Source organism: Equus caballus, chromosome 26, assembly GCF_041296265.1.
Source record: "Equus caballus isolate H_3958 breed thoroughbred chromosome 26, TB-T2T, whole genome shotgun sequence".
NCBI classification, from domain to species: Eukaryota; Metazoa; Chordata; class Mammalia; order Perissodactyla; family Equidae; genus Equus; species Equus caballus.
Window position 1 is genome coordinate 21,792,781 of NC_091709.1, and position 20,971 is coordinate 21,813,751.

General features: G+C 35.9%; 1 protein-coding gene across 6 annotated transcripts in view; it reads left to right on the plus strand.

Annotated features, from left to right (window-relative positions):
• Positions 1 to 20,971, plus strand: part of USP25 (ubiquitin specific peptidase 25) — a 147,904-nt gene that overhangs the window by 85,464 nt on the left and 41,469 nt on the right. For all 6 annotated transcript variants that reach the window (XM_070252434.1, XM_023629890.2, XM_070252433.1 and 3 more), the window contains 8 exons: positions 4,599 to 4,672; positions 9,249 to 9,397; positions 14,730 to 14,857; positions 15,251 to 15,346; positions 16,491 to 16,652; positions 17,283 to 17,509; positions 19,117 to 19,187; positions 19,912 to 20,140. In XM_070252434.1, the coding sequence (XP_070108535.1) occupies positions 4,599 to 4,672; positions 9,249 to 9,397; positions 14,730 to 14,857; positions 15,251 to 15,346; positions 16,491 to 16,652; positions 17,283 to 17,509; positions 19,117 to 19,187; positions 19,912 to 20,140 (1,136 nt within the window). The remainder of the gene's footprint in view (positions 1 to 4,598; positions 4,673 to 9,248; positions 9,398 to 14,729; positions 14,858 to 15,250; positions 15,347 to 16,490; positions 16,653 to 17,282; positions 17,510 to 19,116; positions 19,188 to 19,911; positions 20,141 to 20,971) is intronic.

Consider the following 20,971-nt stretch of genomic DNA (forward strand, 5'->3'; position numbering starts at 1 on the left):
ATTTCCATTGTTTTCTTACCTTGTATTTCTGTCTTCCATTTCAGTTTGGTGGTTTTCCGTGATGATTTTCTCAGTTTTCTCTTTGTATATGCTTTGTGAATCTTTGATTTTTTATCCTGGGGTTATCATGAGGTTTGAGTAAAAGATCTCATAGATGAGATAATTTTTCTTTCTTTTCTTTTTTTATTATTTATTTATTTGAGGAAGATTAGCCCTGAGCTAACATCTGCTGCCAATCCTCCTCTTTTTGCTGAGGAAGACTGGTCTTGAGCTAACATACATGCCCATTTTCCTCTACTGTTTATACATGGAATGCCTGCCACAGCATGGCTTGTCCACACCCAGGAGCTGAACTGGTGAACCCTGGGCCGCCAAAGCAGAATGTGTGAACTTAACTGCTGCGCCACTGGGCCGGCCCTGATAATGTTTTTTCTGATAGCCTCTTATCTCCATTAGCCTATATGGGTTCTATCCTTTTCCTCATCCCCTGCTATATTTTTGTTGTCACAAATTATTCTTCTTGGTGTCATGAGTTTGTGACCAAATTGAGCAGCTTGTGGTTATTTTTGATGCTTTCTTTCCCTTTATCCTTTATTTTATAATTGTTTGCTAACCTATTCTGATATAGAGCTGCAATTTTCTGATTTTGTCTATTTGTCTCCTTGGTCAAAGCTTTGTAAACCTTTGCCTTTTTGTTTCAGGTATGAGGGCTCACTTCATCATTTCTTGTAAGGGAGGTCTAGTGGTGATGAACTCCTTCAGCTTTTGTCTGTCTGGGAAAACTTATTTCTCTGTCATATCTGAGGGATAATTTCACTCAATAGAGTGTTCTTGGCTGATAGTTCTTGTCTTTCAGTATTTTGGATATATCATTCCACTGTCTCCTAACCTGTAAGTTTTCTCAGAAATCTGCTGAAAGCCTGATGGGGGTTCCTTTGTAGATTATTTTCTCCTCTCCTGCTGCTCTTAATATTTTTCCTTCGTCATTGACTTTTGACAGTTTTAATATTATATGCCTTGGAGAAGGTCTTCTTCTTCTTTTTTCTTTTTTGTTGAGGAAGATTAGCCCTGAGCTAACTGCTGCCAATCCTCCTCTTTTTGCTGAGGAAGACTGGCCTTGAGCTAATATCCATGTCCATCTTCCTCTGCTTTATATGTGGGACACCTACTACAGCATGGCGTGCCAAGCAGTGCCCTGTCCACACCTGGGATCCGAACTGGCGAATCCCAGGCCACTGAAATGGAATGTGCGCACTTAACTGCTGCGCCACTAGGCCAGCCCCAGGTCTTTTTGCATTGATGTAATTAGGAATTCTGTTAGCTTCCTGTACTTGCATGTCCAGTATCTCCCTCAGGTTTGGAAAGTTCTCAGCTATTATTTTTTTGAATAAACTCTCTGCTCCTCTCTCCCTCGCGTCTCCCTCTGGGATGCCTATAATCCTTATGTTACTTTTCCTAATTGAGTCAAATAATTTTTGAAGAATTTCTTCATTTTTTAAAAAATCTTAGTTCTCTCTCCCCCTCCACCCATATCATTTCTAAGTTTGTATCCTTAAGCTCGGTGATTCTCTCCTCCTTAAAGTCTGCTCTATTTTTTATGCTTTCTACATTATTTTTTATCTCATTAATTGTGTTTTTCATTTCTAGAATTTCTATTTGGTTCTTTTCTAGAGCTTCATTCTCTGTGGTGAAGTGTTGCTTCTCTTCATTATTTTTATTCCTGAGCTCATTGAAATGTCTTTCTGAATTTTGTTGTGACTTGTAGAGTTTCTTTATGACAGCTGTTTTGATTTCTTTGTCAGTCAGATTGTGATCTTCTGTAACTCCAAGTTTGGTTTCTGGAGAGCTGTCGTTCTGCTTCTGTGCTGCCATGTTACTGTAGTTTTTCGTGGTGTTTGACGAATCGGTCCTCTGCTGGTGCGTTTTTGGTAGTAACCACCTTTCTTATTTGAGTACAGCTTTGGTTACTTTGGTTCTGAGCTGCTTCTGGTTGTATTTGAGAGCCTGTACTTTCCCCCTACACTGCCTCTACTAGAGGTGTCATCAGTGCCTGGGTTGTGCTGCTTGTGCCACTGATATTGCTGGTGCCTTGCTGCTTTCGATGTCACTGCAGGCTCAGGTCTTTCCACTAGGGTCACCAGGCTATGAGCACTTCTGCTGCTTCCAGGGTTGCCTGGGTCTCGTGTTCCCCCATTTCTCTCCATAGGCTGTTTACAGGCTTGGGTTCTGTTGCCCCTTAGACCCTCTGCACTGCTGCTCTTGGGTTATCTGAGGGTGCTGGCTGCACTGCTGCCAGGGGCGCTGGGTTCACAGGTGTTGCTGTTGCTATTGGGGCCTGGCTTCTTGTATGCAGCCCCATTGCTGGGAGAGCCAGTGTTGGGTTGCCAGCACTGGGTTCTGGGTCTTACATTCTACTGTGGTTCCTGAAGCCTCACGTTGCAGGTGCCACTTGCCACTGCTAGGGGAGGAGTAGGGGTAAGCCACAAGTTTTACTGTTGGCCCTGCAGTCCCTGGTCACTGGTGTCTACTGATGTGCTTTTTGAGACCTCTGGTAAGGGCACCCTGCTCCTGTGGATCAAATATGCACTTTATTTGCAGTCTTTGCTGCTGGAGAGACCAGCACCACTGCCATGGGAAGAGGAGGGGGCTGGGTCACTGGCACCACTCTGTGTCCTGAAGCCTCAGGATGTTTGTACCATCTGCCACTGCTGAAGGGGAACAGGGCTGCAGCCTCTGCTTGCCGGCTTTGGCATGCGCTGGCAGCCTGCTCTGAAACCTCAGTTCAGGACACCCCACCCCTGCCAGGGAAATTTATGTCTTGGATATAGTCTCCACTGCTGGAAAGACTGATGCCCCTGATGGGGGAGGGGGAGGGGGCCGAGTTGCTGGCTCCACTGTGACCTGGAGCCTCAGGGACATGTGCCCCTCCTGCCACCACCGGTGGGGAGGGCAGGGCCTAAGCCATGAGTGACCTGTTTGCCCTTGCAGCCTGTGGTTACTGGCGTGCACAACAGTGTTAGAATCTATGTTTTGGATTGCCACTGCCAGAGGAGAGGGAGGGGACTGCTCCCTGAGTTCCACTGCCTCCCGGAGGTCCAGTCCACCCACCTTCAGACGTACAGATACATGGATACTCAGGTGTTCTGGTGTGCTGTGCAGGGAGTCCTTCCTTGGTCACTGGATGTCTGAGTGGTTGTAACTTAGAGGGGAGAGATGAAGGGAGTGACTCACTCACCATGTTGCTGACATCACTCCTAGAGTTTCAGTTTTGCAAGATGAAAGAGTTACGAAGATTGGTGCACAACAACTTTACAGTACCAAACTGTACACTTAAAAATGGTTAAGATGGTAAACTTTGTGTGTTTCTTATCAAAATGAAAATTTTTTTTTAATTTAAGTAAAAAGTGAGTAGGAAAGTGGATTTTATCATGTATCCATAGGATTGTTGCAAAGATTAATTAAAGTACTTCCCAGCAGTTGTTTTAAGGATTACATAATAATGTATATAATGCATTTATCAAGAGACAGCACCTCTGCTTTTTTTTTTGAGGAAGATTAGCCCTGAGCTAACATCTGCTGCCAGTCCTCCTCTTTTTGCTGAGGAAGACTGGCCCTGAGCTAACATCTGTGCCCATCTTCCTCCATTTTTTATGTGGGACGCCTACCACAGCATGGCTTGCCAACCAGTGCCATGTCCACACCCAGGATCCAAACTGGTGAACCCCAGGCCACCAAAGCAAAACGTGCACTTAACCACTGCATCACTGGGCCGTCCCTCCTTTTTATTTAACAGATCAGTTTTACTAATTTAAACACAAAATCCATGAAGAAAAATCTATACACGATTGTGGATACAGCGCACTTTTATATATTAAAACCAAGATAAACTTTTGTTTTCTTGCAGAGTACAAAACATAAAAATAAAAGGTTTAAAAAATTATCAACCTCTGTTTGCTTCAAGCAAAAAAGGAAAAAACCAAATCCATGTATTAAACAATTTGGAAAATTCACAAATGACTAATTTTACGAGCAACATAAAACTTCAGAAAAGGATGGTGTAGCTCTTTAGGTACTCTGGATCACAGCTGGTGTTTGGTTCCTTCACTGGCAACGGCTGTTATTTTGGGATGGTGTGCACTCTTAGATGTAAATGTGGGAAATGACATAATTGAAGTTTTATAGAAATTTCCTTTGTTTAAGATTGGCCTTTTGCCCTTCCTGAAAAGTCCAGATAAGCGTATATTGTGCAGACTGAGAGTCCGAGATCGAAATGTGTAATGATAATAGAAAGGTCAGGTACTTGATGGGCACAGACTCTGTTAGATCCTCTGGCAAGGGCATTCCACATAGTAACTTATTTTAACCCTTAACAACACCGCTGTGAGTTCAGTTACCATTATTATCTTCAGGTGACAGGGGAGGAAATGGAAGAATGGATTTAAGTACCTTTCCCAAGTTAACACTATAAATAGCAGAGCTGAGTACAAAATAATCACATAAATTTATCATCTTGGTATATAATTGTTCTTTTAATATTTTCTCTATTATTTACAAGTCCAAAAATTATAATCACATTTATATTTTTTAACATGCTTTAGGGATGAAGAGAAGCCAAAGAACCCGATGGTAGAATTGTTCTATGGAAGATTCCTAGCTGTGGGAGTACTTGAAGGTATAGTTATACGTGTTTACTTTTAATTAGAATTGAAGTGAGATTATCTGTTAGCTCCTTTGTCTTGTTGTGACTCTTTTATTTGTTGAATAGTTTTTCATTTTACTTTGACTTACTCTGTCTAGAAGTTTGTGTTGCAGTGCTACAGCTAATCATTTATTTAGAAACACAGGATTGAGTGAATGAAAAGGAAGGTATGGAGTGCATTATCACATGCTAATTGATACTTAATGTTATCCTGATGATCTTTCCCTGGGAAGGCTTTTGTGGTTCTGTGAATTGTTGAGAGGCGGGGATTAAGGGGGAAATCGGTGGATCTTTTGAAAATAATTTTGGAGTTGAATACTGGGCTTGGTATGATGGTTGCTGTTTTTGAGGGTTTCCAGTCCATGAATGTTGAAAGCTGCATTTAGCAATTTAGCATAGTCAGGGTATTGGATTGTTTTGTTGATAATAAAATTCTTTAGACTTTAGTTTTCAAGAAAGAGCTGTACTCATCTTTTGAAAAATCAATTGAATGATATTACTCCAATTACCCTAAATGCCTGTTGCTTAAAATCTGGGCTTAACCAGTTACTCTCTGGTTTTCCTAACAAGGGAAGGAAACTGACTCATTAGATATACTTCAAATAATAATATTACTAAGTCCCAAAGCATATATTTTTGAAAAATTACTTTTCCTGGATGGCCAAATGCATCAACTTCTGAATGTTCATCCAAAGTGTAAAATTTGGAAAGTGGGTTTTCCTTTAGGATCTTAAGTAATGGATTTCCATGAAGTTTTGTTTGAATATAGTTTTAGTTTGGGATTTGGAAAAAGGCGGACACTAACTCAGAATTTAGTCATGCAGTTAAGAGGTTATGTTGAAGTGTCAGTATAGTTTTGTTTGCCCTAAATATTCATTATATAAATAGAGGAATATTTTACATAGTACGTTACATTCCAATTTGGGATGTCCATAATGTCACAGTGATTTTTATTTGAAGTAGAACACTGTCTCTGAAGTGGTAGAGTAGCTCTAATCAGGTGACTCGACACTATTTATAATACCCTTTGTGAGCATTTCTTCCTGTGTTATCTTGATTCTTAAAAGTGATTGTCGGGCCGGCCCTGATGGCCTATAGTTTAAATTTGGCTCACTCTGCTTTGGTGGTCCAAGTTCTGTTCTGTGCAGACCTACACCATTCATCTGTCAGTGGCCGTGCTGTGGCAGCAGGTCATATACAAAATTGGAGGATGTGCAGCAGATGTTAGCTCAAAGCGAATCTTCCTCAAGAGTGATTGTTATTAAAATACTTAATTTGTTAAACAGTGTTGAAGTCTTTATACTTGTATTAGTAAGTTGTTTCAAAGCTATTGTGCTATATAAATGTGATTTTACTACATTTCCAGTGAAATGTGTTTTCTCTAGTAAAAGTTTATTTTAGAGCACTTTCTTACTGCTTTTGCATATATCTTCCTAATGCTTTCTTATAGACCAGTGACTCTCAATTGGGGGTGATTTTCATTTTGTTTACTAAAGTACTCCCGTTGCAAAAGTTCCTCAGCTTTTCCAGAACTTCGATTCCATTGATTTCTTCCATTTTGTTCCTCAGCCCTTTTCTTCACTTCCTTCCTTGTCCAATATGATCATTCTTATAAGTGTCTAAAACTCCCTTTCCTTCATTCCCTTCTGGCACCGCCTCTGGCTATTCTCTGACCTTCATTAAGCTATTTACCTCCTCTCTGCATGTACTGAGTACCTGACTATTGCTGAGGAAAAGTCACTCAAATGGGCAAACTGTAATGGATGCTGAATTTGTAGTAGATACTGAACTTCACTGGTCCCAATCTTTTAAGCCTACCTGGCAGTCATAGTTGTTTTGTTTAATCACTGTCTTTTACCTCTTTCTCTGCAATAACAGTTTCCATCTTTTCTACTTCTAATCTGACTTCTTTGTCTCTTCATTCTCTGAGAAAGACCTTAGCTCAGATTTTGTGGATTTACCATGAAACTAATGAAACCTAATCATGGGTCCTGTCTAAGGCCCTGAATCTAATTTTGTGATTATAGTTGTGTATCGCAGTTCTTAAAAACGACTTCCTCAAATATACGAGCTTCAGGCTCCACAACCTGGATCCATTGCTAACTCCACCACTTTCATTTTGTTTGTCTCTCCAGATAATAAAGGAATTGTTCAGTCTTATATCAAAAGGATATTCCTTCTAAGTGCTTAGAATCTCATCCCTTCATGCTTTTACTCAGACCTTACTCTATCCGTTATCTTGCTTTTTTTCTGTATATTCAGCTCCTGCTTCTCCAGTGTGTCTTCCTCATCAATATTTAGACATGGTCTGGTATCTCACATCTTAAAAAAACAAAAACAAAAAACCCTTCTCCCTTCACACACTCTTTTTCAGTTAATCTTAGAGTTAAGATTCTTTAAAGAGAGGAGTGTATTTTTTTTTTATTGAGGAAACATTAGTTTATGACATTTCATGAATTTCAGGTGTACATCATTATATTTTGATTTCTGTGTAGGGTTATGTCATGTTGACCACCCAAAGACTAATTACCATCCATCACCGTACACATGTGCGAATCACCCCTTTCGCCCTCCTCCCTCCCCTCTTTGCCTCTGGTAACCACCAATCCAATCTCTGTCTCTAAGTGGTGGTTTCTTCTATTTATGAGAAAATATGGTATTTGACTTTCTCCCTCTGACTTACTTCACTTAGCATAATACTCTCAAGGTCCATCCATGTTGTCACAAATGGCGAGATCTCATCTTTTTTATGGCTGAGTAGTATTCCATTGTGTATATATGCCACATCTTTATCCATTTGTCTCTTGATGGGTAAAGAGAGGCATTTATTTTCACCTACTAACTCCCTGTGTAATCACAACATCCCACTTTTGCTTCTGTCCCGAAACCTCTTCTTAAAGGGATCTTTTTAAGGTTATTGATTTTCTACATGTGTTCAAGTCCTTTGGATCCCTCTCAGTTTGCCTATTGAACTCTGATCAACTATTAATGCTATTGACTCTACTCTCTCCTCCTTTTCCCTACTCTTTCCGTAAAAAAACTTCTATGGCACCATATTCTCTTGGCTTTTTGCATGCCTCTGTGGGTACTTCTTAGAAGTTATATTTATAGTTTCTTCTTTTATCTAAAGGTAGGCGATCCTTGGGACTCAGGTTAGGCCCTCTTCTTTTTCCTGTCTGCTGATCCCCTAGGCAGTGTCGTTCACTCCCTTGATTTCCTGCTATCAGTAAACCAGCAAGTCTTTATTTTATAGCTTCAGAGTAGAAGATTAATCTTAGTTACAGACTCATATATCCAACTCTGTTCTTAACTTGACATTACACGGGCCATTCTCAAACAATGATTGCTACTACTGCCTTAAAACAAAAGGGAAAAAATAATCCTCTGCTTTTCCTTCAGTGGTACCCCTTTCAGTGCATAAACCTCAATCCAATTGTTCATGCTAAATCTGCATATCATTCTCCATAACTTCCTTCCTCTTCTATCCCCCATCCTGCCTATGAACCAGTCAGTCAAGTCCTGTTGGTGCTCCCTATTGTATCTATGTATAAATGTGTGTGTGTGTGTAATTTTATCTGTTTGTACACTCTTATTATTAATGCCTTATTCCACCTTTATTTCCAGATAGATTCTGTAAGTCTCCTAATGGAATACCACCCACTTAACACAGAAGCTATAAGGATGTTTCAAAGACATAAATCTGATTCTGATATTCCTAGAAATAACTATTCAGTGACTTTCTGTTATGCTTAGAATATACTGAAAAGAAAATTTTTAACAGGAGCTGTTAAACTTTGTGGATTTTGACCCCCTCCCTCATTCTTCATTGTCATCTCCACATTGCTCCCCTATGCTGTACTGTCCTCCCCTTAGTTCTTCAAGCACGCAAGTTCTTTGAAGCCTTAGAGTCTTTGTGTGTGCTATTCCTTGGCCAAGAATCCTTCACAGCTCCCTGACATTCTGGCCTGGCTAACCCCCACTCTCCATTCAAGTCTCAGCGAGAATGTCACCATGCTCTGGAAGTCCTCTTTGCTCAACCGTCCAGCCCCAAAGACTAGGTTAGCTCTCTTTTTTATACCCTCTCACTGCACTCCATCTCACTGTACCTTTTAAAACACTTATTTGTTCATAATTGCATGTGCAAATAATTTGTATAATGTCGTTCTTCCAAAAGAGGCTGAAGGCTTTCTCAGCTTAAGATCCATATCCCTTTTGTTCACTGCTGTACATATTCTCAGTGTTTAGCACAGTATCTTGCCCTTAGAAGGCACTTTTTGAAAGAATAAGCATATATATATATACAAACATACGTATGTATGTATAAAATTATATGCATACGTATGGGTGTGTAGTTAATATCTGTGCTGGATATGGATGCACATGCATAAACCAACAGGAAAATTACATTAACCCACTACTCTCTGGAACATCATCATTTGGAGTTAGAATTTTCAGGTTCAGGAGATAATTTATATAGACATTTACTTTTAGTAGCTAAAAGACCATATTGAGGAACGTTAATTTAATTAACTTTCCCCCCCTCCTATAGGTAAAAAATTTGAAAATACTGAAATGTTTGGTCAGTACCCACTTCAGGTCAATGGATTCAAAGATCTACACGAGTGCCTAGAAGCTGCTATGATTGAAGGAGAAATTGAGTCTTTACATTCAGAGAATTCAGGAAAATCAGGCCAAGAGGTGAGTTTAGCATCTTCATTATTCCCCTTCCCCCAGGTCTGTCTTACAGTGCTGTAAAGCACAACTGAAGGCTTTAATTATGTAGCTACCTAATAGTTGAGCAAATACTCGGAATATGTGTTTGGATTTCATTATGGTAGTTTAGACATATTTGAGAGACCCATGCACTCAATACAGTCTATAATCTATGTTAAATTCTCTCACAGTTTATCTCAAAATTTTCTGTTAAAATCCTTCCTTAGTAGATTGTTCAGTCTTTTCAGACTTCTTAATCAAGGTACCAGTCATTACAGCATGCTAGTCCTGGAAGTAAAGAAGAAAAACACTGATGTTAAGGTGGAATTTTATGAAGACATGTTACTTACATCAAACATTATTGGAATTTGTTCATGCCTAAATAGGCAACATGAGACTCCTTTTTTTTGTAAATTTGCTGTATAATTGCTTGAAGGGCAGATGGAAGAACTTGCTTTCTCAAGAAAAAAATAATTTAAAAAATATGTTATAAACATATTTATCTTTGTCCAGTGGTCTCTGTTTCGTCACCCACCTCTGTCTCTCCATTCATCTCTCTAGCTCCGTCTGTATATCAATCCACCCATCCGTACATTCATCCATCAGAGAGTGTTACTGTAATAGAAAGCAAAGGACAAATCATGTGCTCCAAACATCATTTGGCAGTTGCTGGCAGTTTGTCTGTTTGTAAGTGCCATGCTCGAGGATGGGGTCCTCTGTGTCATTCACTGCTCTGTCACTAGTGGTTAGTACGGTGACTGCAAATAGAATTATGTAACACATATTTATTGACTGAATGAATGAAGTGTCCCAGTGCTATCAAAAAGTTTCTGAGGTCTCTATCCCTGAATAGGTGCTTAATAAATATTAAGTGATAATATCTCTGTGTTTATCTGAAAAGGGACTGAGTTCTTGTATTTTTGAGAATAAATTACTTTTATCTGAATTGTGTGCTTTTTTTTAAAAGATAGGATTAACTTTTTCTTGTTCTAACTCCATCCTCATTTCCTTCTCTTCCCTCGCACACTCGAACAGAAAAAGAAATAATATTGACTATCTTTTGACTTTTTGAGAGAGAGAGAAAGAGAAAATATTTGAAGTAGTTTTTCTTTCTGCATCATAGATCATCTACTTCAGTGATTCTCAGCAGATGCCTCGGCCCCAATTCAAAGCTATCAAATCAGAATCTAGGTCGGAATCTGGTACTTTGGCATAAGAGCTCCATGAGTGATTCTGACGTAGACCTCTAATTAAGAATATTTAAATTACGCTTGTTTACTTTATTGATTGGGAAACAGATCTCTAAAGATTGGGACTCCCCCAGGATCCCATGATGGAACAAGAAAGCAGAGCCCCCCCCCCCAACCCTCGGCCCAGAGTATGATCTGCTTTCTGTTAGATAAGAGGATGGTGGGTTTGGGCAGGGGGAGGAGGGACGGCATTTTCCTTACGTTGTCAAAGTAGCTTATAAATGAAATACACTGTGGCTTATTGGTAAATGTTTTAGTAATTAATTGGTAAATAATCTTTCTCACATATTCCTAGCTTTTAAAAATGTTTTTCTTACATTGAATCTGAATTTCATTATTTAAAAAATCTAATTTGTCCTCCATCTTTGGCTTCACTCTGAATGCCCCGTAGTACAGTATATATTTTCTGCCTAGGTTTTTCTATCTAATTGAAGGAATATAGTGGTTGGTTATCTTCTGTGAATTCAGCAATTTCTAAGCAGTCTCAATTGTAGTAAATTTGATTACCTGTGATTCCTAGTACCAATTGCCTGGATTTGCCGGACTCATAGTTTCAATAATAATTCAGCTAGGTTTAAGAGACTGTCACCTGCTAGAGTAGACTATCTCAAAGTTTTTAATAATATACTTAAATTATAGTCTTATATTATTACGACCTTCAGAATAACTGTTTTATTTCTTCTTGAGTCTCTATAAAGACCAATGAGTAACATTTTAGGCTTATTTCTAAATTTCCAGTCCCTGATGGTAGTAACCTTTTATCTCTTACACTGTTATTTAGTAAAAATTGTTGATTTTACTTTGATACAGAAAACATATCTTTTGCTGAAGTAGCTGTGCTCAACCAATATAGGAAGACCTCTTGTTTCCATAATAACTCATATTAAAAATCCAGTGGACTATAAGAGTTTAAATTTCTGGAGTGATATACTAGGAGACAACTGAGTAAACTGAAAACGATCATGTGTAAGATATTACTTACAAAATATTTTTCTAAATCATGAAATTTTAAATTTTAATTAAGTAATCTGCAATTTATAGATGAGTCAAACTCCAGGAAACCTGGAGATATTTTTTGATCGTCTATTGAAGGAAAAAAATTTCAAATAGTAAATACTTCACTTCTGGTGTGGCTATTCACTACTGATAATGTGTTGTACTTTTTTAGATTATTACTATGCTTGCATAAATATTTGGATTTCATCTGTTCATACTGTCCTGAGACTTGCATTTTTTTACTGACCGCTATATTGTGAGCATTCCTTCCATGTCAATATATAGCTTTATACCATTCTTTGTAAAACCTGCATAGTATCACAAAGCTTGTATTAATAAAATTAAATTGATTTAATTCTTCTATGAGACAGTAGTTGGACAAAGATTATTTTAAAGAATGTCATTCTGTGAGTACCTGGAGCACTTAGGAGTGAAGGTTAGTTAGAAGTGGAATCTGTGGGTCACAGGGCAGACTCATCTAAAAATGGAAGGACTGCCAAATTTCCCTTCCCAAAGTTGTACTAAGTTATAATTAGAGTACTGAAAGAAAATTTAACAGAACTTGAACTAGAAACTAAATTAGAGAAACAGTCTCTACGTTTGTCATATTAGATATATGTAGATGTTATATGGGAAACTGATCTTTAAAAAGAAAAGGGCAAATGAGTGAAGATGATTAAATGACTGAAACTGATTTTTGAATTGGAATAGGAAGGTTTTGCTTTCGTGCTTAGTTTACATCTGGCTTTATTTGGTGTTCTGTGGGGTATTTGGAATGGTAGGTCTGCTTTTTCTTTATTTTTCTTGGCATTCTTGGCAATCTCACAAAAGCAAGGTATTTACAACATATTAATAGAAAAACCAGGTATTATAACTCAAAAAAATGACTACATTCTCTTTAGAAAATATTTCTATTTAACAGGTCAGATTTATAGTCGTGATAGATTCAGGAGCACTTCTGTGGCTAATGCAGATTATGTAAGTGCGTTACTCAGTAACTGCATTAATCTCTTACCCCTGTGGGATCCTTAAATAATGTAATAATAATATGTGCTTAGAGATGTGCAGAATCTAAGCATTGTTTTTACCTTTAATGACCTGTGGCTCACAAACCTGGCATACTAGTTATCTTAGAGAAGTAAATGCAGTTTTTTGTTGAATGGAAACATATTTTGAAAGAAAAAAACCTTGTTGTTTTATATTATTTAAAATTCTAGTTACATACTGCTGTACTTCTAATCTGAAAATCACAGAGCTAGATATACTCCTAATATTTTTTTAAGTGAATTTAGGGAACTTCTGGCTGTCTCTTCTTGTCCCCATCAGCTTTGGAATGAGAAATTGAAATTCTCTACTCCTGTAGTAGGAAAAACCTGTCGTCGATGTTACAGGAAATGCATTCACAACAGAGACATATTACATCACAAATTATGAACATGCTTTTGTGATGAATGGAAGCTATTTTCTGGACTTTAAATGATCTACACAGAAGCATACTTCTAATTTGGGTTATTTGATTTCTCTTGGCCTTCGTAGGTTTCCATGAATTAAAGTATGTAACTATTTAATTGTAGTGATGGCATGTGCAGTATTGCAATAAAATGTGAAAGTAATAGTTTTTGAAATCTACTTATTTATTTGTTTGAGTATCATGAAATGGAGTAGATAATTTATGCTAAAGCATCAAAAGTTTTCTTTGTGATGTTTATGGGGTATTCTTTAATTCTTAATCGTAATTTCAAGTGTGGATTAGAACTAACTAAAATTCTTGCCACTGTTATGTAAGAAGAAAATAAACTCTGCTCAAGAAATTTTAAAACTTGAGGTGTTTCTAATGTTAGATCTTTCATAACTTTCTCTAGTCAATTTCAGGTAATATCCATATAAAGCAAATTCCTTAAACTTCAGCTTTCAGTAAAAGATAAACTAAATACAACTCAGGAAATCTCAGTTCGGGTAATCATTAGCATTTTTAGAGGGAGAAATAGTTTTGAATAACTATTAGCTTTAATTAGAGAAAAGTAGCAACTTTCAAGATCTTAGTCAAATCCAGTTTGCCAAATGTGCATCATTCCTGCTTTTTTCCGACATTTGAATTTGATTTAGTGTACTCCTAGCTTATTGACATTTGTGTGGTGGCATTTTGTGGTGCTTGAAAATATCACACAATATAGTATGTGGCAATTTCTTTTTATAGTAGTACATTGCAAGGCTTATAATAAGCACTTTAAAAATATTTGTTACATTATTGTATACTTCTATATTTGTTGATTCACAGGTTTGTTCATTTCTCTTTCCCTTTAAATAAATATTGTTTATGTAAAACTTGAATCTGTTTTATGAAAATAATTTTCTTTTCAAGTGTTGTTGCATTTCACACTTAACTGAAGAGTTGCCGAAGTTTGTGGAAGAGTTGGCTCATATCAGTGAGGCATTTAATTCTTTAAACACTAGTCATTTAAAAAGATTTTAAATATAGTTACTATAAGTATAAACTATATATTTGTTAGTCATAGATGTTTTCTTAAATTAGTCAAAATTCCAATAGGAAAATTAAATTTAAAGCAGGAAAATATCAGTTTCTAGTTTTTACCATGAGAACTGTGATCATTTATGCTATAAAAATAGCTTTTTTCCTTTGTGTATTGCATCTTACAGCTTAGATTGTCCTAAGTTTTTGGCAATGTGGTTGATTGTAATAACTATTAGTAATAGTGACATAATATTGAAGAAGTCAGAACTTCAGCTACTAAGCCTTGATTTTAACCAGTGTCTCTCTCTTTGGGTTAGAAATTCTAATGTAAAGAATTATCATGGAAAAATGAGAGTTGTTAGAAGACTTTTCTCTTTCCTGCTTGTGTCTTATCCCCATTCTTGGAATTTTCAAGAAGTGTGGAAAACTTCTAGAACCAAGTTGAGTTTTCACTAAATTACATAACCAATCAATTATTTGTACCATCAGCATTGTGATGATGTATATAAAAATGCCAGTGCTAACATCTCATGCCGAAAGTTGCAATGGAGAAAACAGAAGGGAGATATTACAATTTTTTGTTGTTGTTTTCTTTCAGCATTGGTTTACTGAACTACCACCTGTGTTAACATTTGAATTGTCAAGATTTGAATTTAATCAGGCATTGGGAAGACCAGAAAAAATTCACAACAAATTAGAATTTCCTCAGGTTTTATATCTGGACAGGTATGGTTTGGAATACAAGATGACATTTTTGAAACAGTTTAGTAACCAAGTGAAGAATTGTTACTGTGTTTAAAAAAATTTTGCTTAATTTCCTTAGAATTAATCTGTGTTTTTTGCATAATAATTCCACTTGTCAAGGAAAATGGAGTTCTCTTTTTATTTAGAAAATTATAGTTGCTGGGAATAATATTCTAAGGAAGTTTAAAGAAAGATTATTTTTGTATTTGTATTACAATTCTGTCAAAATTTTTAAAAATATTATTTTATATTGTCTGATATTTTATCATAAAATTTCAAATGAATTGATCTTCTGTGGTTTTGGCTCGACTTATTATATCTATTTCCATGATATTTAGAAATACTAATGATTGCTGTTTTTCTTTGTCCTGATAGATACATGCTCAGAAACAGAGAAATAACAAGAATTAAGAGGGAAGAGATCAAGAGACTAAAAGATTACCTCACAGTATTACAACAGAGACTAGAAAGGTATTGTAATTTTTACAAAATTATGAGCTAACTATAGGAAGTCATATTTGTAGTGGCTATCTAGACTCCTTAGTTTTAAATTTGCTTTTGGTGCTTTATAGTTCTAGGAGTAGATAATCATTCTGGATTTCTATTTTGCTAGAGTAGTTTAGTTTTGAGTTTTGTTAGAAACTAAAATAATACATAATTGGCATAATTGGAAGAAGATAATTTTAGTGGTTTAAGATAAATATTCTCACTGTCAACAGGTAATACTCATGGTGCTGAAAATAGATACAAAGTGAAACTAATCAATAGTCAAAGTTTCTTCTTGCATGAGACTAAGTGTTACTCTTAAGATCTCCATTGAAACGATTGCCGACTTTTTCTCCTTAACACGGAAATGGGTCACAGAGGTTTGAAGGGAAACAAGTCATGTGTAAACTGGTGGGCAAGGGTTGCCTAGAAAGCACATCCCTGGGGAGAGCGAATGGCTGCCCCTCGCACTAGTGGGTCGTGGCGTGCATGAATATCATCTCACTCTTGTCTTAAGCTGCGGATTGTTTCCAAAAGACACCAGAGTCTAGACTGTCAAATGTTCTGTAGTTCAGACAAAAGTCTACAGGCTGAAATATGGCCGGGGAGATCTAATCTGATCTAATCCGTATTTTCTTGTTTTAGTGTTAATTTGAAAATTAACAGCCTAAAACTTTTTTATACAAAAATAATGTATCATGTTTCAATAATTTTTATTCTTAAAAGGTACCAGTAATCATACTGAAAAATAATCAGAGGTAAAAGGTAGGAGGATAATATTAGTCACTATCTTGATCATGAGACCAGATGACAGATCTAAAAATAAAAACAGGCTCAGGAGATGGAACTGTCAGTTTTCATTTTCCTATTGGATTACAACTTAGAGCATTTAAAATTTATGACAGTTTATATGCACATTCAGTCTTAATCAGCTTTGGTTTTCTTCCTTTGGAGAACATTTATTTCTTGAATGTGTATTCAGTTTTACTGTCTTCATTTGAAAGCAAAATTAATTCCATTGTTGAGGAAGATTATTGAAGTGTTTTTATCATGTTTTGTAACAGCTATTGAAAAAAACAAATGTGGTTTAGATACAAATAAAAGCATTCATACGTTTTATGGTTAACAGATATTTAAGCTATGGCTCGGGTCCCAAACGATTCCCCCTGGTAGATGTTCTGCAGTACGCCTTGGAATTTGCCTCAAGTAAACCTGTTTGCACTTCTCCTATCGATGATATTGATGCTAGTTCCCCACCTAGTGGTTCCGTGTCATCACAGACATTACCAAGGTAAAAAGTTTTCTTGATGTAAGAGACGGGTATGTTACCTATATTAACTAATAATGTAACTGATGCCTTTAAAGAAGATTTTAGAAAATGCATGTTGTGATTTATTTTAGTGGACTCTAAAAAGATTAGATTCACTTAGAAGATTGTATGTCTTTGAGGGGCTTATTTCATTGTTTCACTAGATTTTATAGTTGTGGATTGAAATTTTCATCGTATTTTTTTCTGTTCAAAATTATACTTTAGGTTGTTTTGGTATGTTAAATGTTTCAACTTTTTATCTGTGAAAATAATACTGTTAAGTTAGATTTTTTTTTCTATAATATGAGCTAGTAAATATTAGCAAGGAAGGTTTTATAATTCTAGTATACAGAAGATTTGTTTTCTTTAAGTAAGTATGATTAAGCCATTTCTACCATAAAGCCACAGTTTCATCCTTAGAATAATGTAGTCCTCATATATTAAGAATCTCATTAGGATATTTTATTAATCCACATATTTCTCTTTTTTTAAAGAAGACCTTTTCCTTTTGAAATTATAAGGCAATTTAATACTGTGTGATTGGCATAGTCTTTGTCCAAAGCTTCATTTTGGAAAGTTTAATAGTAAACATTCTGTGATTTAAAAATACAGTACAACAGAGCAACAGGGAACTCCTTCTTCAGAACTGCCAAGCACGTCACCTGCGTCAGTAGCTGCCATTTCATCGAGATCAGTAATACATAAACCATTCACACAGTCTCGGATACCTCCAGATTTGCCCATGCATCCAGCACCAAGGCACATAACAGAAGAAGAACTTTCTGTGCTAGAAAGCTGTTTACATCGCTGGAGGACAGAAATAGAAAATGACACCAGAGGTAAGAATCTTCTCACAGCATAGCTACTGTCGCCTCAGATGGATCTGTATAATGTTAAAATTGAGAAAGGAAATCACCTGTTGATTTCATCTGTAAATACTATAAAGTATTTTTTTTTTTTTTTAGAAAATGTTTTCTATAAGATAAACTAGTCTGGCTTCCAGTTTTTATGATCTTACTACCAGGTTCAGAGAGACTGAAAGATTTTCCCTAGATTGCTTAGCTGATTAATGGCATAGCAGATGATCTGATTTTCTAGTTTAGTGCTCTAAGTTTATAGCAATCTGGTATTCACAGCTACTCCATTGGTGAAACATACAGCATCCAATTTTGTACTTAGCAATTATGTACTTCCCCTGATATTTATACAATGAGTTCAAATGATAAAAAATTTTCTTTAATCATTAGAAATGTGAATTTTAATTTTCAGTCTACTTAACAGAGATTTCCAAATTTGATCTATGAGGTCACTGCCAGTCTGTAATGAGTTTTAATTGGCATGTAGCAAAATAAGAAAAATAAGGACAGTGCTCTGTGGGGCACATATGTGTGTGCACGCACAAGTATGCGTGTTGGTGTAAAGTTGTTGTCTGTCCTTTCTTGGAAGGAATTCTCCTTTTTTCTGAAGTATCCTCTTCCTACTCTACTGTTGTTAAAATGTCCTTTTTTTTTTTTTTAACGAAGTGCTGTTCATATTTTATGGTAGAGTTTATTATAACTTTTCCTTACATGTTAAAATATAATACCCTGTTCCCCAATTTTATCCTAATTTTATTGATCTTGAAAAATTAAAATTCTAGGAGCTACTGTTTTATGCCAAAAGGTTGGAATTAAACAGTAGTGGTTGTTGGATTTTAGATGCCCAACTTGACTCTTTATAGGCAATATGTAAATAAAGAGCAGTCCTAATTTAATAGAGAGTAAATAGGATGTGATGGTGACTAACAATTAGTATTAGTAACTGAAATGATTACCCTTAGTATTTTTTATATATAAGGGAATTTTTTATGTAAGAATTCATTGGCAAACCTTAATTATGTAGTGTTTCCTGAACACTGTGCTAGGTATTGGATAATTTTCTCCTGGACTTGGCAGATTGTGTTTGTTTTTATAAAATTACATTCAAAAGGATGGAAGCTAGGAAGCTTTTGACACTAAGGTAGTGGTTGAGGGAGGAAAGAAATGAATGAGTTTGATACTCTCTTTGAAGACAACTGACAGATGTAGGTCATTGACAAGAGGTAAGAGAGAGGAGGGAATCAGGCATGATTCCCTTAGTTATTCATAATGATATGAGTAATGATATGAATAGCTAAGTAGAATGCATTTTTGAAAAGGGCAGCCTAATGGATGAGCAGGTCCCCACCTCAGAGGACAGAGTAGGAATATAATGAGTACACTTTTGGCCATTTTAAATTTGAGGAACTTCAGAGTCATTCATGCAATGAGATTTTGGACCTTAATAATAGTAATTTTTTAAAGAATAGTTTTAGGAATTTTTTCTTATTCTTCTAACATATTAGTAGGAAAACCTTTAATCCCTACCTTTTAAGTCCTAGTAGAAACATATTTAATGTTAATCATTACGTGATGTCTTCTATCCTTAGATTTGCAGGAAAGCATATCCAGAATCCATCGAACAATTGAACTAATGTACTCTGACAAATCTATGATCCAAGTAAGTGAAATTTGGAGCTGGTATTATCAAAATTATATACATATTTTTATTTATCTTTATATTATTTATCTTAATTGTCCTTACCTGTTTTGTTGTAAAATTGCTGATCTTAAAGATTCCATATTAATATATACCCCATTCAGTTATATTCTCATACTGTATTTATTGCTTACTCTTATTATTATTTTACAATAAAATGCATCAAGATTTTCCAAAAGGCCTTAATATTTAAAAGAAAAAGTCCGATGGGGGAAATTATATGGTTGTTTAAGGATATTAAGATTATGGGAGAAAGTATAGGGCTCAGTAACATTTTAACTTTTGGTATACATCATATCAGCCATTTTGCAAAACTCAGCCATCAATTTATGATTGTGAACATTTAGAGAAATCATGTGCTATATATAAACATGTTCATTATAAGTTCTTTATTTGCAAAAAATAAACAGGTCAACAAATAGATGCATAAGAAATACATTTTCAAAGTTTTGAAAATCACCCTGCTTACACACCTGTCTACTTTACATGTCTTTAGCTTATTTACCTTCCCCCTTTTTTTAATTTCATAATTTAAGTTTTTCAAAATTTTAATCTCAGTCAATTTTCTCCCATTAAAAGCTGGATGATCCTATGGTATCCTCTAATCAGAGAGTTTGTGGGTTTTATGGAATGCGGTCTCGTAGACTACTTAACTGCACTTTAACTCTTCTGTTTTCATATTTAGGTTCCTTATCGCTTACATGCTGTTTTAGTTCATGAAGGCCAAGCTAATGCCGGGCACTACTGGGCTTACATTTTTGATCATCATGAAAACAGGTGGATGAAGTACAATGATATTGCTGTGACAAAATCATCATGGGAAGAGCTAGTGAGGGACTCTTTTGGTGGTTATAGAAATGCCAGTGCATATTGTTTAATGTACATAAATGATAAAGCACAATTCTTAATACAAGGTAAGAATATGAAATATATAGGGTGACATAGATATTTTTAAATAATATGACTCTCTTCTCTGGTGTGATTAGTTAAGCATAATTCACGTAGAGGGTGAGAGATATCATTAGGAAGCCCTCTTCTGTTAAGTGCAAAAACTGGAATTGAAAAGTGATATGACCAGGACTGAGAATTGGAATATATTTTGTATTCAAAGTTTATTTAGTAACTATTATAAAATGTAAATCTGACTGTTTCTTCTTGCTAAAATCCTTTTAATGACTACATCACGCGTTAATCCATATTCAAGCTCATTACCCCAACATATAAGGCCTCCATTTTCTGGCCTCTGATTGTCTTTCCAGCTTCACTTATAACCGTTGTCCATTTCAGACCTTTGTACTTTACTTGCATTTGAAGTTTTTGCTGTATTCTGCTTACACCAAATCATTTCACATATTTATATCTATATGCTCTTAGGTTTTTTATTTTTATTTTATCTGGTAATATTATTCTTTCTTTCTTCTTTTGTCTAATTCCTGCTCATCTGTCAAGATTCAGTTGAGGCTGATAAGCTTTTCTTGACCTGGCAGGCAGTCTCCCTCCCTGTGTTCTCATAGCATAGCTCTTTCGGGCACTGATTGTGCGTTGGGATTATATGTTGGCTTGTGTTTCCCGCTTTACTCTGATCTGCTCAGAGCTGGGCACCATACCATACTATGTCTTAATCTTTTTATTTCTCACATTCTAATATGGGCTTTGCATAAAGAAAACACTTAATAAAAGTTTCTTTGAAATTCATAAAGTTGATTTTCCTTTAGTATTTAACAATTAAGCAGAACTAATGAGGC